The following is a 20,314-nucleotide window of genomic DNA, read 5'->3' on the forward strand; positions in this document are numbered from 1 at the left end:
AATGCAATACAAAATAAACTTTATTTATATAGCGCATTTCTGTAGGTTACGAACGACATAATAATAATAATAATAATAATAATAATAATAATAATAATAATAATAATTATTATTATTATTATTATTATTATTATTATTATTATTATTATTATTAATATTATAACCATAATACCACTACTACTACTGTTACTGCTACGACTACTACCTCTTCCTCAAACTCAATTTTATTATTTGGCATTCGGTTAATTGCGTTGAGTTTATTCAAATTTACTGTACGTATTATTTGTGTTAATTACTTTTATTTTATAGTTTACTGTGAAGCACCTTGTTATTTATGATCGGTAAATGAGGTACCCGTTTTATTTCCTGACAGAACTTCTCAAGCCGCCCTACTCGGACAGCACCGTGTCTCAAATCGTGCGCCCCCGTAGCATGAGGCGGGACTTCCGGTAACTTCGCCTCCTCGCGGATGGGACTTCAGGGTGCGCACAGAGCAGGCAGAAAGGGTTTGGTCCGTTCCGGTTATGGTTGGGGTGTCAGCGTTCGCCGTGTGAGTCAGCGCGGCCCCGAACTGCTGCAGACAGCCCCGAGGCGGAGGCGCTCAAGCCCCGAAGAAGCTCCCCCTGTAGATGAACGTCGTCCTCGGCTATGCTGCCCTGAGTCAGCCGCTGATACCCGCCCTGCCAACATGTCTGATGTCAACAAAACTCTGCAGAAATGGCACGCCAGTTTCAGGAAAGGAACAGACTTTGACTCGTGGGGACAATTAGTGGAGGCTATAGACGAGTACCAAATGTAAGTGTCTACTGCCTCTCACATGCGCACACATGCATGCACGCGTGCATGCAGCCCTCCATCGGTTGGGAGTCATTGGGGATCCCTCCCAAGTTTCGCCGCCGAGGTGTCATTCAGACCTCGAGAACATTTAAGTGAATCTTCCCCTAGCATGACGTGATGTGGCATTTGTTGTGCGCCCGGGCGCGCGCGCGTGTGTATAACTGTCTTCCTTCATCAGTGTGCGCGCGCGTGCATGCATGCGTTGCTTTGTGCAGAGAAATTCACCAACAATATTCCTCTGAGTATTGAGAAATATCAGCCACACCCTCTCATTGTTATGGGTGGGTTTCCTGTGGTTTCAGAGGAAATACTTGACAATAAAAAAAAAAAGACCCATCCCTCAGGAAAACCAAAATAAATCGTGATCATTTTTCCCCTGCTAAGTAAGCGTAAAATGACATGAATGCTGTAAGTGTAAGATTTGAGATTGTGACGGATCTCTCTCTGAACACCAGGGGGTGCAAATGTGCATCGCACCTTCAGTTTATGTTAGCTTCTAACTTAAAAAAAAAAATTCTTGTTTAATCTCCAGTCTTGCGAGGCAGCTACAAAAGGAAGCGCAATCATCAAACTCATCAGACTTCACAGAAGAACAGAAGGTAAATTTTCTTAGTGGGTTGTGTAAACAAGAACGCTCATGTCTTTATCATCCATGTTTTATTTTCATTTTAGAAAACTTTAGGGAAGATTGCAACATGCCTAGAGATGAGGAGTATCAGTCTGCAGGTTAGTGTGACGTATCAAAAGCCTTTTCTTTTCCAAATGTGCATTCATGGCAAGACAACAATGACAAATCAATTTTCAAAAGCACTTGTCCTTACAAACAAACATTTTCATTCCCTCAAATGGACAATTTGGAGTTTTCAATGAAACTAGCATGCATGTTTTGGGAATGTGAGAGGAAGCCGGCGTGCCCCACGCGAGCGCAGGGAGAACATGCAAACTTGACACAGGAAAACCTGAGCCAAGATTTCAACCCGTCGACTCAGAATTGCAAGACGAAGCACTTGACTAACATGTTGCCCTTTTTGCCATCAGTATATCACTCCTGGCTTTTAAGAAAAATGTGTTTGTGAAAATCTGTCAATGTGTTTAGAGCACACAGTCAACAGAGGAGTTCAAGTTGGAAGACTTGAAGAAACTGGAATGCAGTAAGTCATTTAGTGCTTTCTTTGCTGTTTAGTGACGCTCCTCATCACTTTAACGTTTGCATACCCTGTTCTTTTTCTCTATAGTTATTAGGAATGTCTTGGCGTACAACAAAGAATTTCCCTTTGACGTCCAGCCGGTGCCCTTAAGGTAAAAAGCATTTTTCAAGTATGTTGTATTATATTTAAGCTCGTATTGAATCATTTAATGTTATTTCTGATTATTTTCCATAGCTCTTCATTCAGTTATATTTTACTTTATTTTACATTTATACTGTACATAAAATGGACTTGTATTAGATGGTCTAATGTTATTAATATTTTGTCTGGTGGGTGAAAATTGATTTCTAATTTTTTTTTTGCACATCCTCATCAGAAGAATCCTCGCACCTGGTGAGGAAGAGAACCTAGAGCTGGAGGAAGAAGATGCCGCCGCAGTCGCCGGTTCCACAGAAGCGTTCCCACCGAGAGCTCCCGGTACTTTGAAACCAAAACAAACACCACGTCCCTTTTGCCTGCCCTGGTTGAGTCACGATGTCCCATTTGATGTGGCCGTCCTGTGTTTTCTGTCCTGTCCTGTTGGCTGGCGCTGTGCTGTGCATGACTTCACGTTTCATTCTTGCCCGCCTGCTTTATTCACAGCCTCACACGGTAGGACCTTATCAACAAAGTATATTTGTACTGCCGTGATGTGCATGGCTTGGATTCCAGTAGCAAGATTTCCTGAGATGCTCTCGGTGCACAATGGAATAAGTGGATTTATCTCGGTTGAACATGTTTTTTTTTTGTAACTTGGAATTGTGACTTTATTGTCCTCTGCAGGTACCTTGTTACCACGGTTACCCTCCGAGCCCGGAATGACGCTGCTTACGATAAGAATAGAAAAAATTGGTCTGAAAGATGCCGGGCAATGCATCGACCCATACGTGACCATTAGTGTCAAAGGTACGAAAACGCACTGCGGCACCTCCCTGATTATTATCGGCGTTACTAGTTTTGTAATTGTCCTAAATATCTGATGTGCAAGCTCCGTCTCTGTCCGTGCAGATTCCAATGGCGTGGACGTGAACCCAGTGCAGGACACCCCCGTGGCCACCAAGAAGGAAGATATCTGCATTCACTTCAGTATGGACGTCGAGATACAAAAGCATCTGGAGAAACTACCTAAAGGTGATAGGACAGGACAGGACAAGTGTGGGCAACATTTCCAGAACTCACAAATGATGTTTCATAAAAATCGCTTGTTTTTGTGAAGCTGCGTCCTGTTAACACCCAGTAGGTGTTAATCGGGTGATTTATGTGACTGTACTATTTTTTTGATTCGGCGGCTTTTTAGAGCTCATCGTCATCACCGAATCATAGGCAGACTGTTCGCTACCATTTTGTCTTCTGTAGCATTTGTCCATCTCTACATCTGAATTTTTTTTCCAAATGGGGGGAAGATAATAATATGCTAGAGATAAACCTTGCAAAGGGTCAAGTTTTCAATACTATTAACTTGTCATCTGCAGGCGCAGCTATTTTCTTTGAATTCAAGCACTACAAACCCAAGAAGAGGTTTACCAGCACAAAATGTTTTGCCTTCTTGGAAATGGACGAGATCAAGGATGGACCAATTGTGATTGAGCTGTAAGTTCGTATTGTATATTATTCCATTTTGGATGCCTTTTTGACAAAATACCTTTTAGCAAATGTTTTTTTTTTTTTAAATAGGCTGGTAGAGTTTCTGGAAAGCGCAGAAATGTGACATCTACTGTACATGATCTCTCTGTGCTTGTTTGGATTTTGTCCATAGAGTTCCATCCTGTTGAAAAAAGTCTTAAGTTTAGTCAGTAAAAAGTCTACACACCCTTGTTCAGATGCCGGCTTTTTGTATTGTAAAAAAAATTGAGACCCGGACATGAATGTGACCCTCTCAGCTCTTTTCAAGAAAGGAAATAGAAATAAACTGAGATTATGTGGTTGCAAAAGTGTGCACCCCCTCTTATAACTGGGGAAGTGGCTGTGTTCAGAATGAATGGGAGTCAGCATTCGTCGGTCACCAATTTAAGATCAAATAAAGTTCAGCTGTTCGAGTAGGCTTCCTTGCCCATTTTGGGTGAAAAATAATAACGTCACACAACTACAGCTACAACTCGCCGACTTCAGTTTGAGAGCCACAAATTTTGAGTCTTCGGTGAAACTAGCAGATTGGGCAGAACATGCAAACTCGAACCAAACTTCCATCCGCAGTTCAACCCGGTAATTTTCTATTTCCAGGTACAAGAAGCCCACCGACTTCAAGAGGAAGAAACTTCAGCTTCTCACAAAGAAACCACTTTATCTTCATCTTCATCAAACCTTGCACAAGGACAGCTAAGATGCCCTCGAGGCACCCGATCACGTACAATACAACACGACTAAATCATAGTATTTTTTTTTTCCCTCCGTGACTATATTCACAGAGTAAAGGGAACCCAGCTCACACTTGGTCACGTCCACATATATATTTTTTTCAATTCTATTCGATTTCGTTTCAGCATATACCCTATACTAAAAGTACAGCTTACTTTATGCAGCAAGATTTTGAATCAATGTGTTGGGCCGGACTCAACGCGAGGTTGTGTCAATATGCTCGGTGCTCGACTATCTGTTTGCACTGTCGGACCTTGAAACAGAAGTATGCAAAACATGCTGCCAAAAAAAGCCGACATGTGGAGCAAACATTAAGCAAGGGTGTTTACGGACTCATTTAAAAGGCAGACTCTAACAACAAAGTATATGTTGAAATGAGTCCACATGGGAGACATTTTGGTGCTTATTTTCATCATTTTAGAAAATATTCATTGTTGTTCAGTTTCAAATTAAAAGTAAAAGCGGAATTTGGGCTAGCAGAATGTTTCCTCACTCCACCAACTCTTAAATAAATTCATCCGAACATACAAGATCAGCCGCATCACCAAATCGTGTAATACATATATGAAATACTAACAAGCAACAATCCACCATATGTAAAATATTGCACTAAAAAAAAACTTAGGAATGTAGTTAAATAAATAAAAAAATCAAAACACAATTATGAACTAATGCTTTCCTGCCAAATAATCTCATAACTGCAAATTAAAGTACAACATACCGTTGATCAAAATTGACAAAAAAATTGTATTTATAAAAAATATTCATTAAACAACTGGCTCAAATACTTCTCCAACTGTAATAAATATTTAAATGACCTCTAAAAAAATACAGCATGAACTAGTAATAAATGAGTATCTGCAATGACTTTTTAAAATGACTAACAATAATTACATATAAAATATAATGAATATATTTGAGTAGTTATTGTCTCCAGCTCACCTGCAAGCCAAGTGAGAGCACCAAACATTTTTATTTCAAGCCCATCTCCAAATGTCATCAATATTGAAATGCTTCACATCAGCCATTTAGGAATCACAGCCATGTTATGCATCCGTTTTTCAAAAGTATTTGGATAATTCCCCGACTGAAGATGAGCAAAGGAAAAGAACAAATATTTCAGAGTTGAGTTTGACATTTGGCAGCTATTTGACTGGAGCAACTCTTATGAACATAAAAAATAAATTCAACTTTGAGTGCCCCCCCCCCAACCTTTTTTTTTTTAACAACACGTGGTTTCTAAGTCCAGGTCCAGTTATTCATTCACTCTTGTGTCTTTGGCCTTTATTTTCTGCTCATGTCAGTTGGCATTTGTAGAGTAATAATAACGTATTTGTGTTGGCCTTTGCTGCAAAGCTTAATTTGATTGTCACGCGTATGCATAAAATGTCTCGGCCTCAAGCAGCCGTGAGAGTGTTATCTTTGCTCATTTGGAAAATGATTGATGTCACCTTTATATGATGGTCTTCATTTCGTTTTCAATCCTTGATTTTTTTTTTTAGATATTATTTTTGTAAAGTCCAGGATTATACATGAGATACACTAACTGATGAAGATGCAGTAACTGTATGTGTGAACGTGTGATATCTATGGCTGGACTGATAAGACTGACGAGAGAATTTGATCAAAACATTCATTTCTAATAAACTGAAGGGAAAAAAAAATATTTTAGTGAATGACTTTGCATGGTGTCATTTCAATACAACTACTGGATAGTCTGTGGTGCAACATGGAAGCAATGCAGATATGCTCAATTGGCTTCAGGTCAGGGGAAGGCGCAGGCAAGTTCACAGCAAATCCACTCGTTTTATTTAATTGAAGTGGATTCAGATTTGTTTGCAAATGTTTTATACAATTGCGGAAAACATGCAGACAGAATGAAAATTCTCACTCATTTGCATAGGAACAGTACAGCCAAATGCATCGTCCATATAATCCGGTGGCATGACCACTTTTGAGCGCCTCGTTGTTGGCTGTGTGTGCACACATCATGGAGGGAAAATGTTTGCATTATCAGAGATCAATATTGGGGTTAGTTTTTCATTGCCAGATTTGCTTTTGGCACTTCCATGACATCTGACATTTTTCATCGATCACAAAATTCATTTCCCGTAAGTGGGAAAAAAAAGCATATAAAAGTTTCTTGTAGGGAGTCTGTTCTTGGCTGATAACGTAAGACCAACAGTTTTTGCATTCTTTATTATTAAAAGGTTTCTAACAACAAAGTAAAATAACTTATACATCTGGCCATCAAATTACACATTTGCTTTACAGTCAGCTCCAGAGGAAACTTTTGAGAAAAAAGATGTTTGATTCTGAAATGCTAGAAGCTATACCTCTCTATTCCCGCTTTTAAAAAATAATTTCCACAGGAAATGACATTTAAAAACTTTTTAAAAAACCCATTGCTATATATATTTTTGAAAACACAAATCCATTTGACATACAATGAATTATTGCACAATAAGATGCTAAAATAAAAAGTGGCAACCCTTTCAGCTCGAGTATGTGGAAATTTCCACGCAATTATTGTGAATGCTTAAATTTAAGGACCATGTTTTATAAATAGCGTTGAAGTTTTTATTTCATGGCTGAAATCTGAAAGTCACGATATATATGGATTTAATCTTGTTTAAACATGTTTGTGGGGAGTGTTCAAGTCCACTGCCATAGTTGGTGGCATTTCTCTTTTTTTTTTTAAGGCTCGACCATAGGTGGTCTCGCTGAGTCCTGAGAGGCCTCCCGCTTCGGGGGTGGGCCTCCTGCCGAGCCGCGGGGAGCGCCGGCTGGAGGCTGACCAAAGGCTTCGCTGTGACCAGGATGTGGCGGGACAACCGGAGGCAGGTCCGCCGGGGGGCCGGTGTGCTCGCGCGGTCCTGGGAAGCGCATGTCAGGAGGGAATGGAGGACGCGGTCCCATAAGCCCACGAGGACCTGAAAAGAAGGACAATGAGAGATAATTGTATCAAGTCGTGTGTTGTACTTGGTTAGAGAAAAAAAAAAAAATAGAACATACCATGTGGCATCGGCCCAAAATGATGAGGCGGAGGCGGACGGAACGGTGGCGGCGGAGGACCACGAGGATCTATTATGTGTCCTGGACCAGGCCTGGAGTGGAATGCGTGTCCGTTGGCAGGGAGGGGCCCAAAGTCTCCTCCCATCGGTCCAGGCAGAGGCATACCCGGGTGCCCGTTAGCAGGCAGCGGAGGCCCAGGAGGCGGGAGAGGCACATTCGGAGGAGGACCGTGGGGATGGTAGAGGGGCGGTCTCGGAGGTCTGTAGGGACCACCGGGTGGCAAGCGGCCGTGAGGTCCGGGAGGGAAGAGCGGATCGTGGAGTCCAGGACCAGGTGGTGGCGGTCCTTGACTCACGGTGCCAGGTGAGCCCCTGATAGGTGATGCGAGGAAGGACCCAGGACCCTGAGACATGTCACAAATTAACTGAGCGCACACAGCTATTGGCATTTCAGGAGGCTGGGTGAAAAATGACAACCAGTGTCTGGTTGCAGAACAAAAAGGACGTTCTTTGCCGGTAAGCAGTGCTGTAGCGTGATATAACCACCACATACTCGAAGGTTTGGCCAAGTTGTTGACGTGGGGGCAGCCACACCCCGAAACTTATTGACAATTGCAATTTGGCGGCTTCGTCATGATGCACAGTCTTCAACAAATCCCTCAATAAGGTAGATTGGTGACCCAGTGCTTTTTAGGCGGGAAGAAAATGAACCACGTGCCTTGGTTGCCATAGAAACAAAGACTGTACTCTCCATTTGAAGGAGCGAAAACCACGCTCCCCAAAACATATTGACAAGTAAATCTCAAGTGCTTTTTAAATTGTGGAATTGCATAAAACTAATATTTTAACAGAGACGCAGAGGACATAATTGACCATACAGTAATCCCAATAAAACAGGTCAGGTCACTTAACCCTCCAACCAACCACAACCATAAACATTAGTAGAGAAACGAGCACCACGGTCATAAAAATGCTGCTTGTTGTGGTCGTGTTAAAAACATTCAAAGCACATCATTCGTCAAATTTGTTAAGCAAAAACCAGGCGAGGTTAGACGAGGGGGGTTGCATACACCTTCACACCGAGACTCTTTACTCACTGACTCAGGAGCCTCTTTGGAGGACTCGGCCTCAGCCTCGCCTTTTAAGAGCGGATCTACTGCGTGAGTCGGCTTCACAGCAAGGACATATACAAAAGGAAGTCAAGGTAGGGTAGGGATGGGAATATACAAATCCACTTTCTTGAACTTCCAAAGTGGAGTCCATCAAAAGTGGAACAATTAAGTCCTGTAAAACGATGCAACTGCCAATTTTTTTATGCCAATAAAAAACGGGGTACTAGTCATGGCAAAGATAAAATGGTGATGATAAACGGAATAGCATCTCACAGAAAACAACTGATAACGCAAGTAACATAAAACGCTTTATAAATTCCAGTCATAAAAAAGGCCACTAGGTGGCAGTATTACTACACAAACACTATAAGATGATTTCTCTCTCTCCCTCCACAAAAATGCAATGAAAAAAAATAATTAATTATGTGCATCCTGAAACAGAAAACAAGACACGCTTAGAGCATGAAAATAACAGAATGTAACTTACAGAACCATCCATGTTGGCCGGTGATGAACTGCGGGGGACCGACAAGTCTAACAAGGAAGAAGAAACGAAAAGGTTCACCAATAGTTCACGTTACGGGTTTAATAAGGAAAAACCCAGCAGAACATAGCAGCAGTCTTACCCATCCCGGGATAACGACTGTGTGGGTCTGATGGAGGGCGAGGACCTGAGGGGTGACAAAGAAGAGATGCTAAATAATGAACGAAAAATAAACCCGCTGCAGACAGTACTCGAAGCTTTTCTTAATGGGTAGAAAGGTCACAAGGTGAAATTAAGATGCAGAAGACAGAATAATACGGCAACAAGAAAAAATAAAAAAAAAAGCTCAAGCCGATGTTTATTTGAAAATCAGATGAAACATGATTTAAGCAAGAGGAAGTCCAAACGCAACGAAGGATTCAAAGTTGAAGGTGCTCAAAGAGGAAGGACGTGAACAACCAAAATGAAGAACTGAAGAGAGGAGAAGGCTCAACAGAATTTGAGGACAAGGCTGAAGTGGAGGGATGACGAGGCAAGGGTGGGAGGGGGGCGGGGTTATCAACGTCGGTGAAGGAACCCGCTGAACTCACCATACGGGTCAATTCTTCGCCCCACTGGGGCCGAGGGAGGGCGCCTGGGACCCTCGATCATTAACGGGGGGGACGGCGCCCCCCCGCTCACGGGGGAGGGCCCGTATGAATCGCCTGTTGTGATCAAACCAGCTGTTTAATGCGATGTCAATAATTATTTTAGGAACCGTATGCAACAGATTCACAATTTATAACCGTTTTGTTAAGTGTTGACAGGATAAAACTCATGTAATCTTTTCTATTAAGTCTGTAATCTAACCGATCGAAAATGACATCGGGCAGTGTTGCCCACCCTTTATTGATATTTATGTAAAGCAGGGCAAGCAGAAAAAAAAAAATTGAGCCATCCAGACTTTCTCAGCCAATATGATTCAACATCTTTGTGCTTTTTCAAATGGAGTGCTGTGGGTGAAACTTGAGGCATTATCATCTAATTGTGTGACTTTCACAATTTTTTTTTTTTTCATTCATTCTTGAAATGTGTTTAAGCAGCACAGAGAAGCGAACCGGCTCACCTTGACGAGGACCAGCAGCTTGTCCCGAGTTGGGTCTAAAGAGAGGAGCGCGCCGCTCATTCAGCTGCGAGGTCAGTCCCGCCAACCTGCGAGGGAGGACGCACCAAAACTAGGTCAACTTTTTCCACTCGCCCGAATTACGCGGCTAAAATTCAACCTCAACTTACTTTTCACGCAGCTTGGACGATTCAAGCTTCTCTTGATTCAAAGCCCGCTCTGCGTTACGAGCGTTCACCTGAACAAAGAAATCAAGATTTAAAAAAAAAAAAAAAAAAACCTTGACGTGAATGGCGCATTCCTCAACAAATTGAAACGCTTCATCCATCTTACCCAGTTGGAGTGAGTCTTGTTTTCCTGTTCTTTTATCTAAAAGCCAAAGAAAAAAAAATTCAACTCTCAGTAGGGAGTTGATGTGAAAATGGCTCCGTGGGAGTCTACCTGCTCTTTATAGACTTCCTCAGTCTTCTTCATCTGCTCTTCCATCTCATTAATTCGCTGCCGCAGAACTTTGACTTGCTCCTCGGCCTCCACCGCTTTGCCTCCCACCTCGGACAGCATGTTCTCTTTGCTGCGACGCTCAAGCTCCTCCTTCGTGAGCCTCCTGCCATGTCGCAAAGCGCAATGTGGAGAAAAAAATAAACGGCGCTGACGAGAATTTTAACGCATCACATTGACGTCTAATCGGCGGAACTCACTGCTGCAGCGCGTTTTCCTTTTGCTGGTACATTTCCACCATGATTTCATTCTTCTGTTGGAGGACTTTGAACTGGTTTTCCACATGGCTCTTCTCGCTTTTGAGGGTCGCGATGCTATGCTCAAGCTCCTGGTGTTTTTCTGCGGCACAACAAGGTCACACTCACCGACATTGCTCTCTGCGACAACATCTCGTGTTTTCCATGCGCCGCGCACCTTCCAGAGCTTTTCGACTCTTTTCCTCGTGAAGCAGCTTTGACATGAAGCGGTCGCGCTCCTCTTCGATCACCGTGAGCGTGGTCTGGACCTGGGTCAGGATAATGTTGGGTTATGACGACTTGCAATGTATTTGCAATCCTGCCTGAGATTTGCTCAACTTGAGTCTCCTTACCCTGGAGACATCCATCATCTGTTTGATCCTGTTCTTTACTACGGTCTTTTTATCTGCACAAGCCATGGCAATGACATTGAAACAAGAAAAGTAAAAAATTCTAAAAGTCAGTCTTCCTCACGGTGGACTTACCAGGTGCTACTTCGCCATTCACCAATAACTTGCCTTCACTTTTTTGCAACTCACAGGCGTCTAGGTCTGCCAGGAGCTCGGATAACACCTGCCATGAAAAGCTTCTTGAGTGAGATGACAAATTGTTGGAATGCTTTGTTAAAAATTAGGAAACATCTCAACACGCATATTAGAAAAACACAGACCTCCACATTGTGATCTTTGAGCACCACGGAGTCCTCCAGCTCTTTCTGAGCCTTCTGGTAGACTTTAATCTGCTCGCTCAGCGCTGTGTGTTTGTCCTCCCACTCTTTAATGGTTACTTTAATCTAGAAAAAGGAGGAGAAAAGAAACAAGAGTGTTCCAATAACACGGAGGATGCATCCCCTACCCAGGGAGCAAAATCAATCAAATGCCACATGAGCAGAAGAAAGTACAAGATGATCTCAGTTTAAAATAATACAGCGGGAAAATTAAAAATCAAGCCGAATTGAAGGGATAAGTGAAAATAAGACGTGCGCACAAATAACGAGAACAAGGCTGCTCTGAATTGACAGTAAGCCAAGGTAAGGAGATTACCGTATTTTCCGTAGTGTAAGCCGCTATTTTTTTCCCAAGATTTTGAAGCATGCGGTTAATACAACGGTGTGGCTTTTCTGTGGATTTTTCTTTCACCACTAGGGGCGCTCTATAGTTCAGAAAATACAATAAATAAATCTCGATTTTTTTTTTCTCTTGGCTGTGTTCTGTTTTGATTAGCAAAGTTGTTGCCGTGTTAAAAGGCACTGTTTTAAGAATCTGTTTATGTACCTTTATGTGCATTCACAGTATAAAATTGTTCTCTCCATGCAGTGAACTCATTTTTTTCAACATAGAAAACTGCGGCTTGGATAGGTTTTTTTATTATTATTATTTTTTTTTTTCAAAAAAAGAGTTGCCGCGGTTTATATATAGGTGTGTCTTATAGTCCGGCAAATACGCTAATGAGATTTGGGAAGAGTCTAAGGGCGAGAAAATGCACCACCTTAAGTAAGGAACTTGAGTATTTGTCATTCTTGCCGCGAAGCCTCAAATGTCTCAATTACCAATTTCGTCAATAGGAAAGTGTCAATAGCAAGTAAAGCCATGTCAAGTCAAGAGGATCATGCGGTGGAAAAGAGGCAGGTGACCACACAGAAATTGCAAAATGCACACTTTTGCTAGGTGCGAAAAGAATTTTAAGACTATCATCACAGTTTCTGATCCAGCATGCACATAGTTAAAGAGCAATAATATTTTGTATTATCAAACAAATAGTTGAAAATGTTCTTACATTTTTATTTTCTTCTTTAAGCCCTGCATACTCTTTTGCAAGGCATTTGTGCTGGACACTGTGTGCATCTTCTCGGATCTTGGCCTCATCCAAGAGGACAGTCGTCTGCGGCATAAAAAAAACCAAACATGTTCCATTTATTATTAGACCTCGTGAAATCAAATGCGGTCAAATTATTATGTAATCATTTGCACCTTAGCTAAAGCGTCCTGAGCTTTCTTTCTGTTCAGCTCAAGCTTCTCGTTTGACTTTTCCAATTTTTTAATCTGTTTGAGGAAGCAGTTTGCACAGTGAATAAGACAAGACAGTTTAGAATAAATTAACAATTAATGATAGAAAAAAAAAAATAACAGACCCGGTTTCCAATTTGGAGTGAGTTTTCTTTTTCTTCATCAAGTAGTTTTTGGAAGGTCTTCTTTTCCTCCTCCATGTTCTCATATCTTTTTTGAGCATCCATAATCTGACTCTACAAAAAATATAATAAAACAAGGAATTTGAAGTATTGCAATTGATTATTCAAAAGCGGCGTGTAATATTAGTTGTAAATCATTACCTCCAATTTTTGCGTATTTTTCACCGCACAACTAACCGTCTCTGCAGAGTCCTTTTGGGTTTCTCTCAGCTCTTCTGTCTTTTGTTTTAAGGAAATATACATACATTCAAATAGACATTTTACAAAGTATTCTAATGAAGCACGTTCACTTTTTATTCCAAACTTACCTGCTTCTGGAGTTCATTCATTCGGCTCAGTGCTTCATTTTTCTCTTTTTTAAGTGCTTGGATTTGAGCGGCCAGCTGCTTTTCATCCACTTGAAAGGAAATATATCAATTAGCCAAAAATGACTAACAAATCACAGTTGGACTTTAGGAAAATAAAACTCACCAAGATATTCTCTTCTTTTTACCTGCAAAGCAATTATTAAAGTCAATGATTTTATCTGCAACATGACCATTGGTTAACATTGGTTAAACACTTACCACTAGCACCGTTTTCCAGAAGAAGATGGTGAAGGTCAGTATGCCAACCACAGCAGTGACGATGACAGCTTGCCAAGGACAGCCAAACAAAGTTTCCCCAGGCTGCCACTCTTCTGGCAGAAGTGAAAGCACCTGAGGACATACACACGGACGGCCATGGGGATTACAAAGAGGACTGGGATGAAAAGGCCAGAGGAAGACGATTGAATATGCGCCAGGGACATTTGTGAAAGTTACTATATGGCAGGGGGGGTTACTTACCTTAGAGGCAAATGACAATGCACCAAAATGATACTTGTAACATTCTTACACATTCATTGTGCATTAATTGACAAAAATAAAAACTATTAAACAGTCCATATGTCAATCTGGAAAGGAGCCAACTGCATCTCAAATTAAATAATGAATAGTAAATGCTTCTCAATCAGTCTTCTTGCATTGCAAAATGTAAGAGCAGTGCACATCAACAGCATAAAACAACGTAAGAGAGAAATTCAGTCAAGTTCGGTGTGTAAATCATTAGCGGAGGAAGAGGGAAGGTTGAACACGCATAAGCCATTTGGCTTTTTAACACGTCAGCGCATCATGTCATGTGCATATGCAACGTTTGTTTTTTTTCTACTTACATGTTGAAGTTCCTCCAGAAAGAACGCGCATGCATGCTCGAGCTCCACAAAAGGCCGTTTTAGTATATCGCTCTCCATGTTGCTCTTTATTTTTTTGTTTTTTTTACAATAACCCAAATAGCCCCAGCACGCTAGTTGGACATTTGCTAGCTTGGGAACGCTTTAGCGGAACATGGACGTCTATGATGCTACAAAACAAACAACGTTGAAGGCCTACCGTGTGCAGAAAATATAAATAGATCCAGATATAAGGCTAAAGCGAAACGAGTGTAACGCTGAAATCGGAAACGACAGTTGAGCTAACGGTAATTAACATCGAACACGTATCGGGAAGCTGCAAGCAAACCTTGACAGGTTGCGTTAGCACAAACGACACTGGCACGAAACTAGATTGAAAATGTAGGCTGCCAAATGTGTATGGATGAATGTCAAGATGATTATCGATGCCAAAAAAAAAAACTCAGCGTTTCTGCTAACGTGTAGCTAAGCACCGGCTGTGTTGAACTTCAGCCCCGCCAGTCAACAAGACAGGGGGAGGGGACACGTGAGACGTTCACGACGACTCGGATCTTTGTGGTGTTTATTGACGTCGATTCTTCTTCTACTACTTTCTTTTGTCGGGTGATAAGCAATTGACGTTTATACCGCGCATGACAGTACCAAGTGGACCGTGTCACATTATACCTGGAATGCAGTTCAAATTAAACCGAAACCATGAGCTTGTTACCAAAACTAGGATACATTTACTGATACAAGTATCTTGAATTTATAATTGGATGTACCTCACTACTGTAAAAAAAAACCAAAAAATCTCAGAGCCACTGACGAATTACTTAAAAATGCATAGATTTTATGGTTTGTTATAAGCAAAGATGGGTATTCCATCCCAGGGACAAAATGGTCCGTCCATCTGTCTGGCACAGACAGACGGCCATTTTGGGCATGGAAGACGCAAGGTGCAAAAGTAAGGTGAAAAGTAAACGCTTTAAAAGGATGAGGACAGACAAAGACAAATGCAGATTACTTTTATGAATAAATGCAGGAACCCACACGCATTTTTTTTTAGCTCATGATACTTACAAGAATGGTCCACTCTTCCACTTTAGCCTTGATGACTGTAGCAGCACAACTCAGAAAAGTGAAAGCATCTGAAAGTAATCCCACTTCATCCTCACGAAATTCGGACAGCGGCTCGATGGAGTCCAACGACCCTATACGAACAACAATACATGATGACATGGAAATAAAAGTGTTAGTGGAACAGATAACTAGCAGAAAATAAATCGATTGGTCTCATAATTTTGGGCACGTCTGCTACTACATCAAAGACATGTTTTGTTTAATTAGCTCATCCCCAACGCGCTGGAAAATCTAACATAGAAAAGATCTTGTCCAAGTGGATTGGATGACCAACCTGACGACGAGTGCTCCACTTCTCCAAGACCCTTGTCAAAGGGACTTTCCAACGTGGCTTGAGGAAACTTTTGCATCTCGTCAGACGCGCTGAAACTCGGCTGGTTTTCTTTGTTTTTATTAAAGTGTCCGCCATCTTCCCCCACACTAATATCCGGTGTGGTAAGCTCTTCGTCCCGGAGGATCTGCGCTTCTTTATCAATCTCTGCCACCTGTTTCACAAGCTGCGCTACCGTATGGTTGTCATCACTCGCCATCTCTGGCATGTCAGGTTTCTTCTCCTCTTCATCAATATGCGGCGGATCATCTGTGACGCTCACGTCAAAGTTGTCTGCAATGACTGAAGCACACGATTGCTTTAGAATGGAGATTATAAATCGGGCAAGGAATGTTGGCAGTATAAACTCCTTGTGAAATATGACTAAAGATGGTAATAACACATTAATTGACTGCAAAGCATTAGCTCATTGAGTGAAACTGATATCTGAAGCACTACATGGCTGTTAATTCTTTCTTAACTATTGTGTGGCCACACTATTCTACTTAACACAAAACTGGTACCAAGCTATTATGAATTATTTATTATTATTAGATTATCTTTTTTATCCCAAAATGTCCAATTCACATACACAATCCCAAAATGTACTTAAAGTAAAATAAATAAATTAATTGAAAAAAAAAACCCTACCCTGGTCATTATTAGCGACTTCCGCCAAGTGTGCGCTCTCACTTGCTACGGAATACTTCTGTCTTAGACTAAACGCCAGCTCCTGGAAGTCGTCCAGCATTTCCGTTTCGTCATCTATCAGTTCCATCCGCTGCTCATCATCATATTTTGAGTGCCGGCTATCCAGAATCTTCTCAATTTCATCCAGGATGGTGTTTTCCGAAGTTTCCAAGATGTTCTCGAGCGCATCTTCGAGGTCTTGCGCCGTCCCATAATGTGCGAGGCGGCTAGCCTGCAACTCCGTGTCCAAGTCCGAGAACATCGACTCCACTTTGTAGAGATTCTTGAGTCCTAGAAATGTCTGGAGACGCAGCATCTTCGCTTCAGGGTAATAACCCTGCAGCAGAGTCAGCCTCAGCACGCTGTCGCTGTAGACCGGCTCAGGGATTGAGGTAACATGCGGACTTGTTGCCGGCAAGAGGTTTACAGTGTCGGCATCGTGCCGTGAGAAAGAAAGTGCATTTTCATCTTCAAGCAGCTCTTCATCCATCTCTGTTTTTTTATCATCCACATCGTGTGATTCCTCATCCACATGTGGCACGCGTTCAAAATCCGGAAGTAAACGCGCTGCGTTATTGTCAGGCTCACTAAATGAATCGAGAGATTGCACCTCCCGTGAAGGCACGTCGCGGTTTCTTTCGGGGGCGTCGACTTCTTGGTCAATTTCCATTTCATTTTCACGAAAAGCATCTTTCAAGTTGTCCCGGTCATCCTTTAAAATGCTGTTGTCAGGCGTTTCGTTTTTGTCCTCTTTCTTCAAACTATGTCCACCTTTTAACTTGTCGTGAAATTTATCTTGAGGTTCCGTCGCAACAGTAGGTTTTGGCGTTTCAGTTTGAAATTCCGCATGGTCATTATCCCCGTGATCAAACAAGAGTTCCTCAACCTCTGGTTCGTTTGGATCGACATAAAGGGGATCGGGTGAATCTGGAGGGATTTGATCTAGGTTCTCTGGCTCTGCGTGAACCAGAGTATCTACAGAAACAGAATCTAGTGACCCTGTATGGAATGGATCAAGGTTCTCCGGCTCCTCGTTTTCAGGTGAATTTTCAAGAACAGGCTCGACGTTTTCTGGTGCCGTGTCTTTTTGTGGTTCTTCAAAACGCGCTAGAGGTTCATATTCAGGCGCTTCCTCAGAACCTATTTCACGATCGGTCCACTCCGTGTCACTCACAGCAGAAACACGATCACCAAAAGGGGTCGATAGGATGCCTTCGTCATCAGATTGTGATTTGTCATCTTGCGCAATCATGTCAGCTTCCTCCTCGGAAAAAGAAAGATACGGAGTTGTTCTTGACTCGTCAGCATCACGGTGTTGATCAGAATGATTTTCAAACGCGTCGTTCTCCTCCTGTTCATATGGAGTGACTTTCGTGGTGGCTTCAGCATCTGTGGTGACGGCATCAAAAGTTGATCCAAAGGTGGTTTTTAATTCTGGCATTTTCTCTCCTTGTGAAGTTGAGCGTGTCACGTGTTCCGACACGAGATCATCTTTGGGTCGAGAGTCCTCCTCGTCTTCTTTGTGGACATCTTTGGTTTCATGCTTCTCTAACTCGGCATCGTCAAGAAAAGAGTCTGGAGTTGTTATTTGATCATTCATTTCGTCATCAGCAGCATCATCAGGTGGAACTTCTGCGTCAGGCACTTTTTCTTCTTGAGATTCGGTTTCCACATCAACTTGAAGAAAAGAGGCACTTTGATTATCCGTGGCCATGCCAATATCCTCAGCTCCAATTTCACGGTCATTCACCACCTCCTCCTCTGGTGGGGTTGGATCTTTCGCAGTGTCCTCTGGCACTTGGATTTCGTCAAAATTTTGTACATTTTCATCGTTACTCTCCCCCGTTGGAAAAAACAACAGTGAATCTATCTCATAGTTGTCAAATTGGTCAAATCCTGTGTCGAAACAGACAAAATCTGTTTCCTGTAAAGCAGACAGAGATGAATTTGTAGCATCATACCTTTCAAACAAAGTCGAATGCAAATAATGTAAATGGGGGGGGGGGGCAGAGGGTTGTTTAATCCTAACATGATCTACCTCTGTTGGAACTTCAACTTCTTTATCCGTGTAAAGATGGTTTACAGCCAGAAGGTCCATTGGGAAATAACCAAAGTGACTTCCAACCTGTGACAGAGGTGCAACCCATAAATTGACAGATTTTTTTTTTTTATCACAAATTAGAATTTCCCAGAGTAGAATTTACTCACGCTTCCAGCCCAAATATCAGCCCTTCTTCCTGACAATTTGTAGTATACATAGACTGTTTCTGATTTCTTGAATGACAAGAACCGACAGTCCGGCCCAGTGAAATCTTCCACGGCTTTTCCACGACATAGGAGCACTACAAAAATAAATTGTGTAGCGTTATGAGTGATAACAAACACAGGCAATTTACAGTGCATCCTTTTCAATGAATGCCAATTTTCTCTTTTTCACAAACAAGGCAACGATATGCAAGGCTTCCCAAAGTTGGCAATGAAACAAACATGTCATATGTAAATTTTTGCTTGTGTGTTCAGACATCAGCGAGGCCCTGCATAACAAGTTGTGTAACAAGATTTCTGCCGTTCTCTTAGAAGTGAGAAAGTGATTTCTGAGATTTGCAAAATGAGTGAACTTCAAGGTGATGTTTAAGCGGCTGCTTTAAATAATTTGGCTCATATATGATTATAAGGTGAAAAACATGCATAAATACAAAAGAAAAACAAATTCTAAACGGTTTGATTTCGTTAGCATTTTCCCCACCAAAGTGTTTCTCTGGTTTAGATTAGCTAACAAATCTGATAAATGAGGAAAGTTAACACCATTTTGTCCAACAACATTCTTTAAAATACACAACTTGTGCTGACGTTCGCGGTTGTAAACAAAACCCGTGTTTAAACCAACCGCTGTTACTCGTCGTTTGACCAGCATTTATAAGTTAGTGGTGCTATAAGCGATTAGCCGTTAGCTGTTATCATTAGCTAGCCACTAATGCAGGCCGGAGTCGAACGAAGGCGAATAACCTTTACCAGGGATCGGCGAACATTCACTTCAGAGAACCGGCCAGCAATTGCAAAGTTGTCGCAAAGATGAAACAACAAGAGTCCGTCTTATCGCAGTCGCAAATATCGACTGTCAACAGGTCAAGAGATAACGATCAGTTTATGGCTAGCTGCTTTGGGATGCAGGAAGATGCATGCCCGAGGTTCTGCTTAACGAGCAACAGAAAAACTTACTGCTGCACTCCTCGTCGGCGCATCTCTTAAAGTCGGAGAATCGTTTCTCCAAGGCGGCGGTTGAGATAAAATTAAATAAAAGTAATAAAAAGCCTTTTCGGTAAAAGTGTTTGGCTGCCATGCTGGCAGGTTTAGTGGTGAGCAGGAACACAAGGGAAGGGAGGCGACACGTCAGCAAGCAGAACAGATCCGGCTGGGTGGAGGCAACACGGTTCTGTTTTCACTTCATGCTGCAGGGTTTCACTTTGGATTCTTTGGTTGCTCATGTCTGGGTCAACGTCGCCCTCAGGTCTCCTGCATGTCACCTCAAAAACTGAGATTTGCCACTGTACTTCGTCTAGGTGTTGTTATGCATATTGGACAAGCTCACACACTTTTTAAACTGCAATGTGCATGCAAATATGTGAGTTTTCAGACGAGGTGGGCAGTGACAGGGTGGACTTCCGCTGGTGTTGCATTGTATGATTAATATATAAATCAATACAATAATTGCAAATGATCAAAATGACTCGCTGTTGTTCATAAGTAATTAGAAATCCTTTTTTAGATTAGCCAATATGCATATTTACTTTACCTTCTCATCAAAACATTGCTTACTGTTTATAAATGCGTTCCCTGAGCTGAAATAAGACCCATGTTTATGTTATAAAGCACAGAAGAGGAAACATGCTTTAAACGTGTTTTATGTGAATTTAATAAGTTGTCACAATTTTAGAAAATTATTGTCATCTGTTTTGCTGACAGTTCCAT

The 20,314-nt window shown here is 41.8% G+C and overlaps 2 protein-coding genes across 3 annotated transcripts; one reads left to right on the top strand and one right to left on the bottom strand.

Annotated features, from left to right (window-relative positions):
* Positions 1 to 401: 401 nt before the first annotated feature.
* On the top strand, positions 402 to 6,877 carry aida (axin interactor, dorsalization associated). Its single transcript, XM_088286005.1, has 10 exons — positions 402 to 795; positions 1,370 to 1,436; positions 1,510 to 1,563; positions 1,934 to 1,988; positions 2,073 to 2,136; positions 2,362 to 2,462; positions 2,808 to 2,930; positions 3,033 to 3,155; positions 3,497 to 3,614; positions 4,245 to 6,877. The coding sequence occupies exons 1-10, from the start codon at positions 470 to 472 to the stop codon at positions 4,342 to 4,344; spliced, it is 1,131 nt and encodes a 376-aa protein (XP_088142131.1). The 5' UTR covers positions 402 to 469; the 3' UTR covers positions 4,345 to 6,877.
* On the bottom strand, positions 6,166 to 19,974 carry mia3 (MIA SH3 domain ER export factor 3). 2 transcript variants are annotated; one of them, XM_088286002.1, is made up of 28 exons: positions 19,565 to 19,974; positions 18,554 to 18,687; positions 18,384 to 18,470; positions 16,307 to 18,269; positions 15,620 to 15,958; positions 15,286 to 15,416; positions 13,580 to 13,711; positions 13,485 to 13,506; positions 13,322 to 13,410; positions 13,155 to 13,232; positions 12,957 to 13,067; positions 12,796 to 12,867; positions 12,602 to 12,706; positions 11,496 to 11,618; positions 11,311 to 11,398; positions 11,179 to 11,231; positions 11,004 to 11,094; positions 10,790 to 10,928; positions 10,533 to 10,695; positions 10,425 to 10,460; positions 10,262 to 10,329; positions 10,095 to 10,180; positions 9,580 to 9,693; positions 9,132 to 9,176; positions 8,993 to 9,039; positions 8,491 to 8,562; positions 7,395 to 7,797; positions 6,166 to 7,312 (listed from the first exon to the last, which is right to left on the bottom strand). In XM_088286002.1, the coding sequence occupies exons 1-28, from the start codon at positions 19,683 to 19,685 to the stop codon at positions 7,077 to 7,079; spliced, it is 5,148 nt and encodes a 1,715-aa protein (XP_088142128.1). In that variant the 5' UTR covers positions 19,686 to 19,974; the 3' UTR covers positions 6,166 to 7,076. The 2 variants fall into 2 exon arrangements, with proteins under 2 accessions (XP_088142128.1, XP_088142127.1); XM_088286001.1 differs by lacking the exon at positions 8,491 to 8,562 and having other exon boundaries at positions 19,565 to 19,971.
* Between the last annotated feature and the right edge of the window lie 340 nt (positions 19,975 to 20,314).

Source organism: Idiotropiscis lumnitzeri, chromosome 21 (genome assembly GCF_059441095.1).
Source record: "Idiotropiscis lumnitzeri isolate Australia: NSW breed Sydney's pygmy pipehorse chromosome 21, RoL_Ilum_1.0, whole genome shotgun sequence".
Classification (NCBI taxonomy): domain Eukaryota; kingdom Metazoa; phylum Chordata; class Actinopteri; order Syngnathiformes; family Syngnathidae; genus Idiotropiscis; species Idiotropiscis lumnitzeri.

Excerpts from the sequence above, each read along its gene's own strand:
- aida (XM_088286005.1), top strand. The coding sequence starts at position 470 with ATGGGACTTCAGGGTGCGCACAGAGCAGGCAGAAAGGGTTTGGTCCGT. Across the intron at positions 1,437-1,509 it reads ACTTCACAGAAGAACAGAAG|AAAACTTTAGGGAAGATTGC; the intron begins GTAAATTTTCTT and ends TTTTCATTTTAG. Across the intron at positions 2,463-2,807 it reads GTTCCCACCGAGAGCTCCCG|GTACCTTGTTACCACGGTTA; the intron begins GTACTTTGAAAC and ends TGTCCTCTGCAG.
- mia3 (XM_088286002.1), bottom strand. The coding sequence starts at position 19,685 with ATGGCAGCCAAACACTTTTACCGAAAAGGCTTTTTATTACTTTTATTT. Across the intron at positions 13,411-13,484 it reads AAAAAGAAGAGAATATCTTG|TGGATGAAAAGCAGCTGGCC; the intron begins GTGAGTTTTATT and ends TTTCCTTTCAAG. Across the intron at positions 9,694-10,094 it reads AGCTGCTGGTCCTCGTCAAG|GCGATTCATACGGGCCCTCC; the intron begins GTGAGCCGGTTC and ends TGATCACAACAG.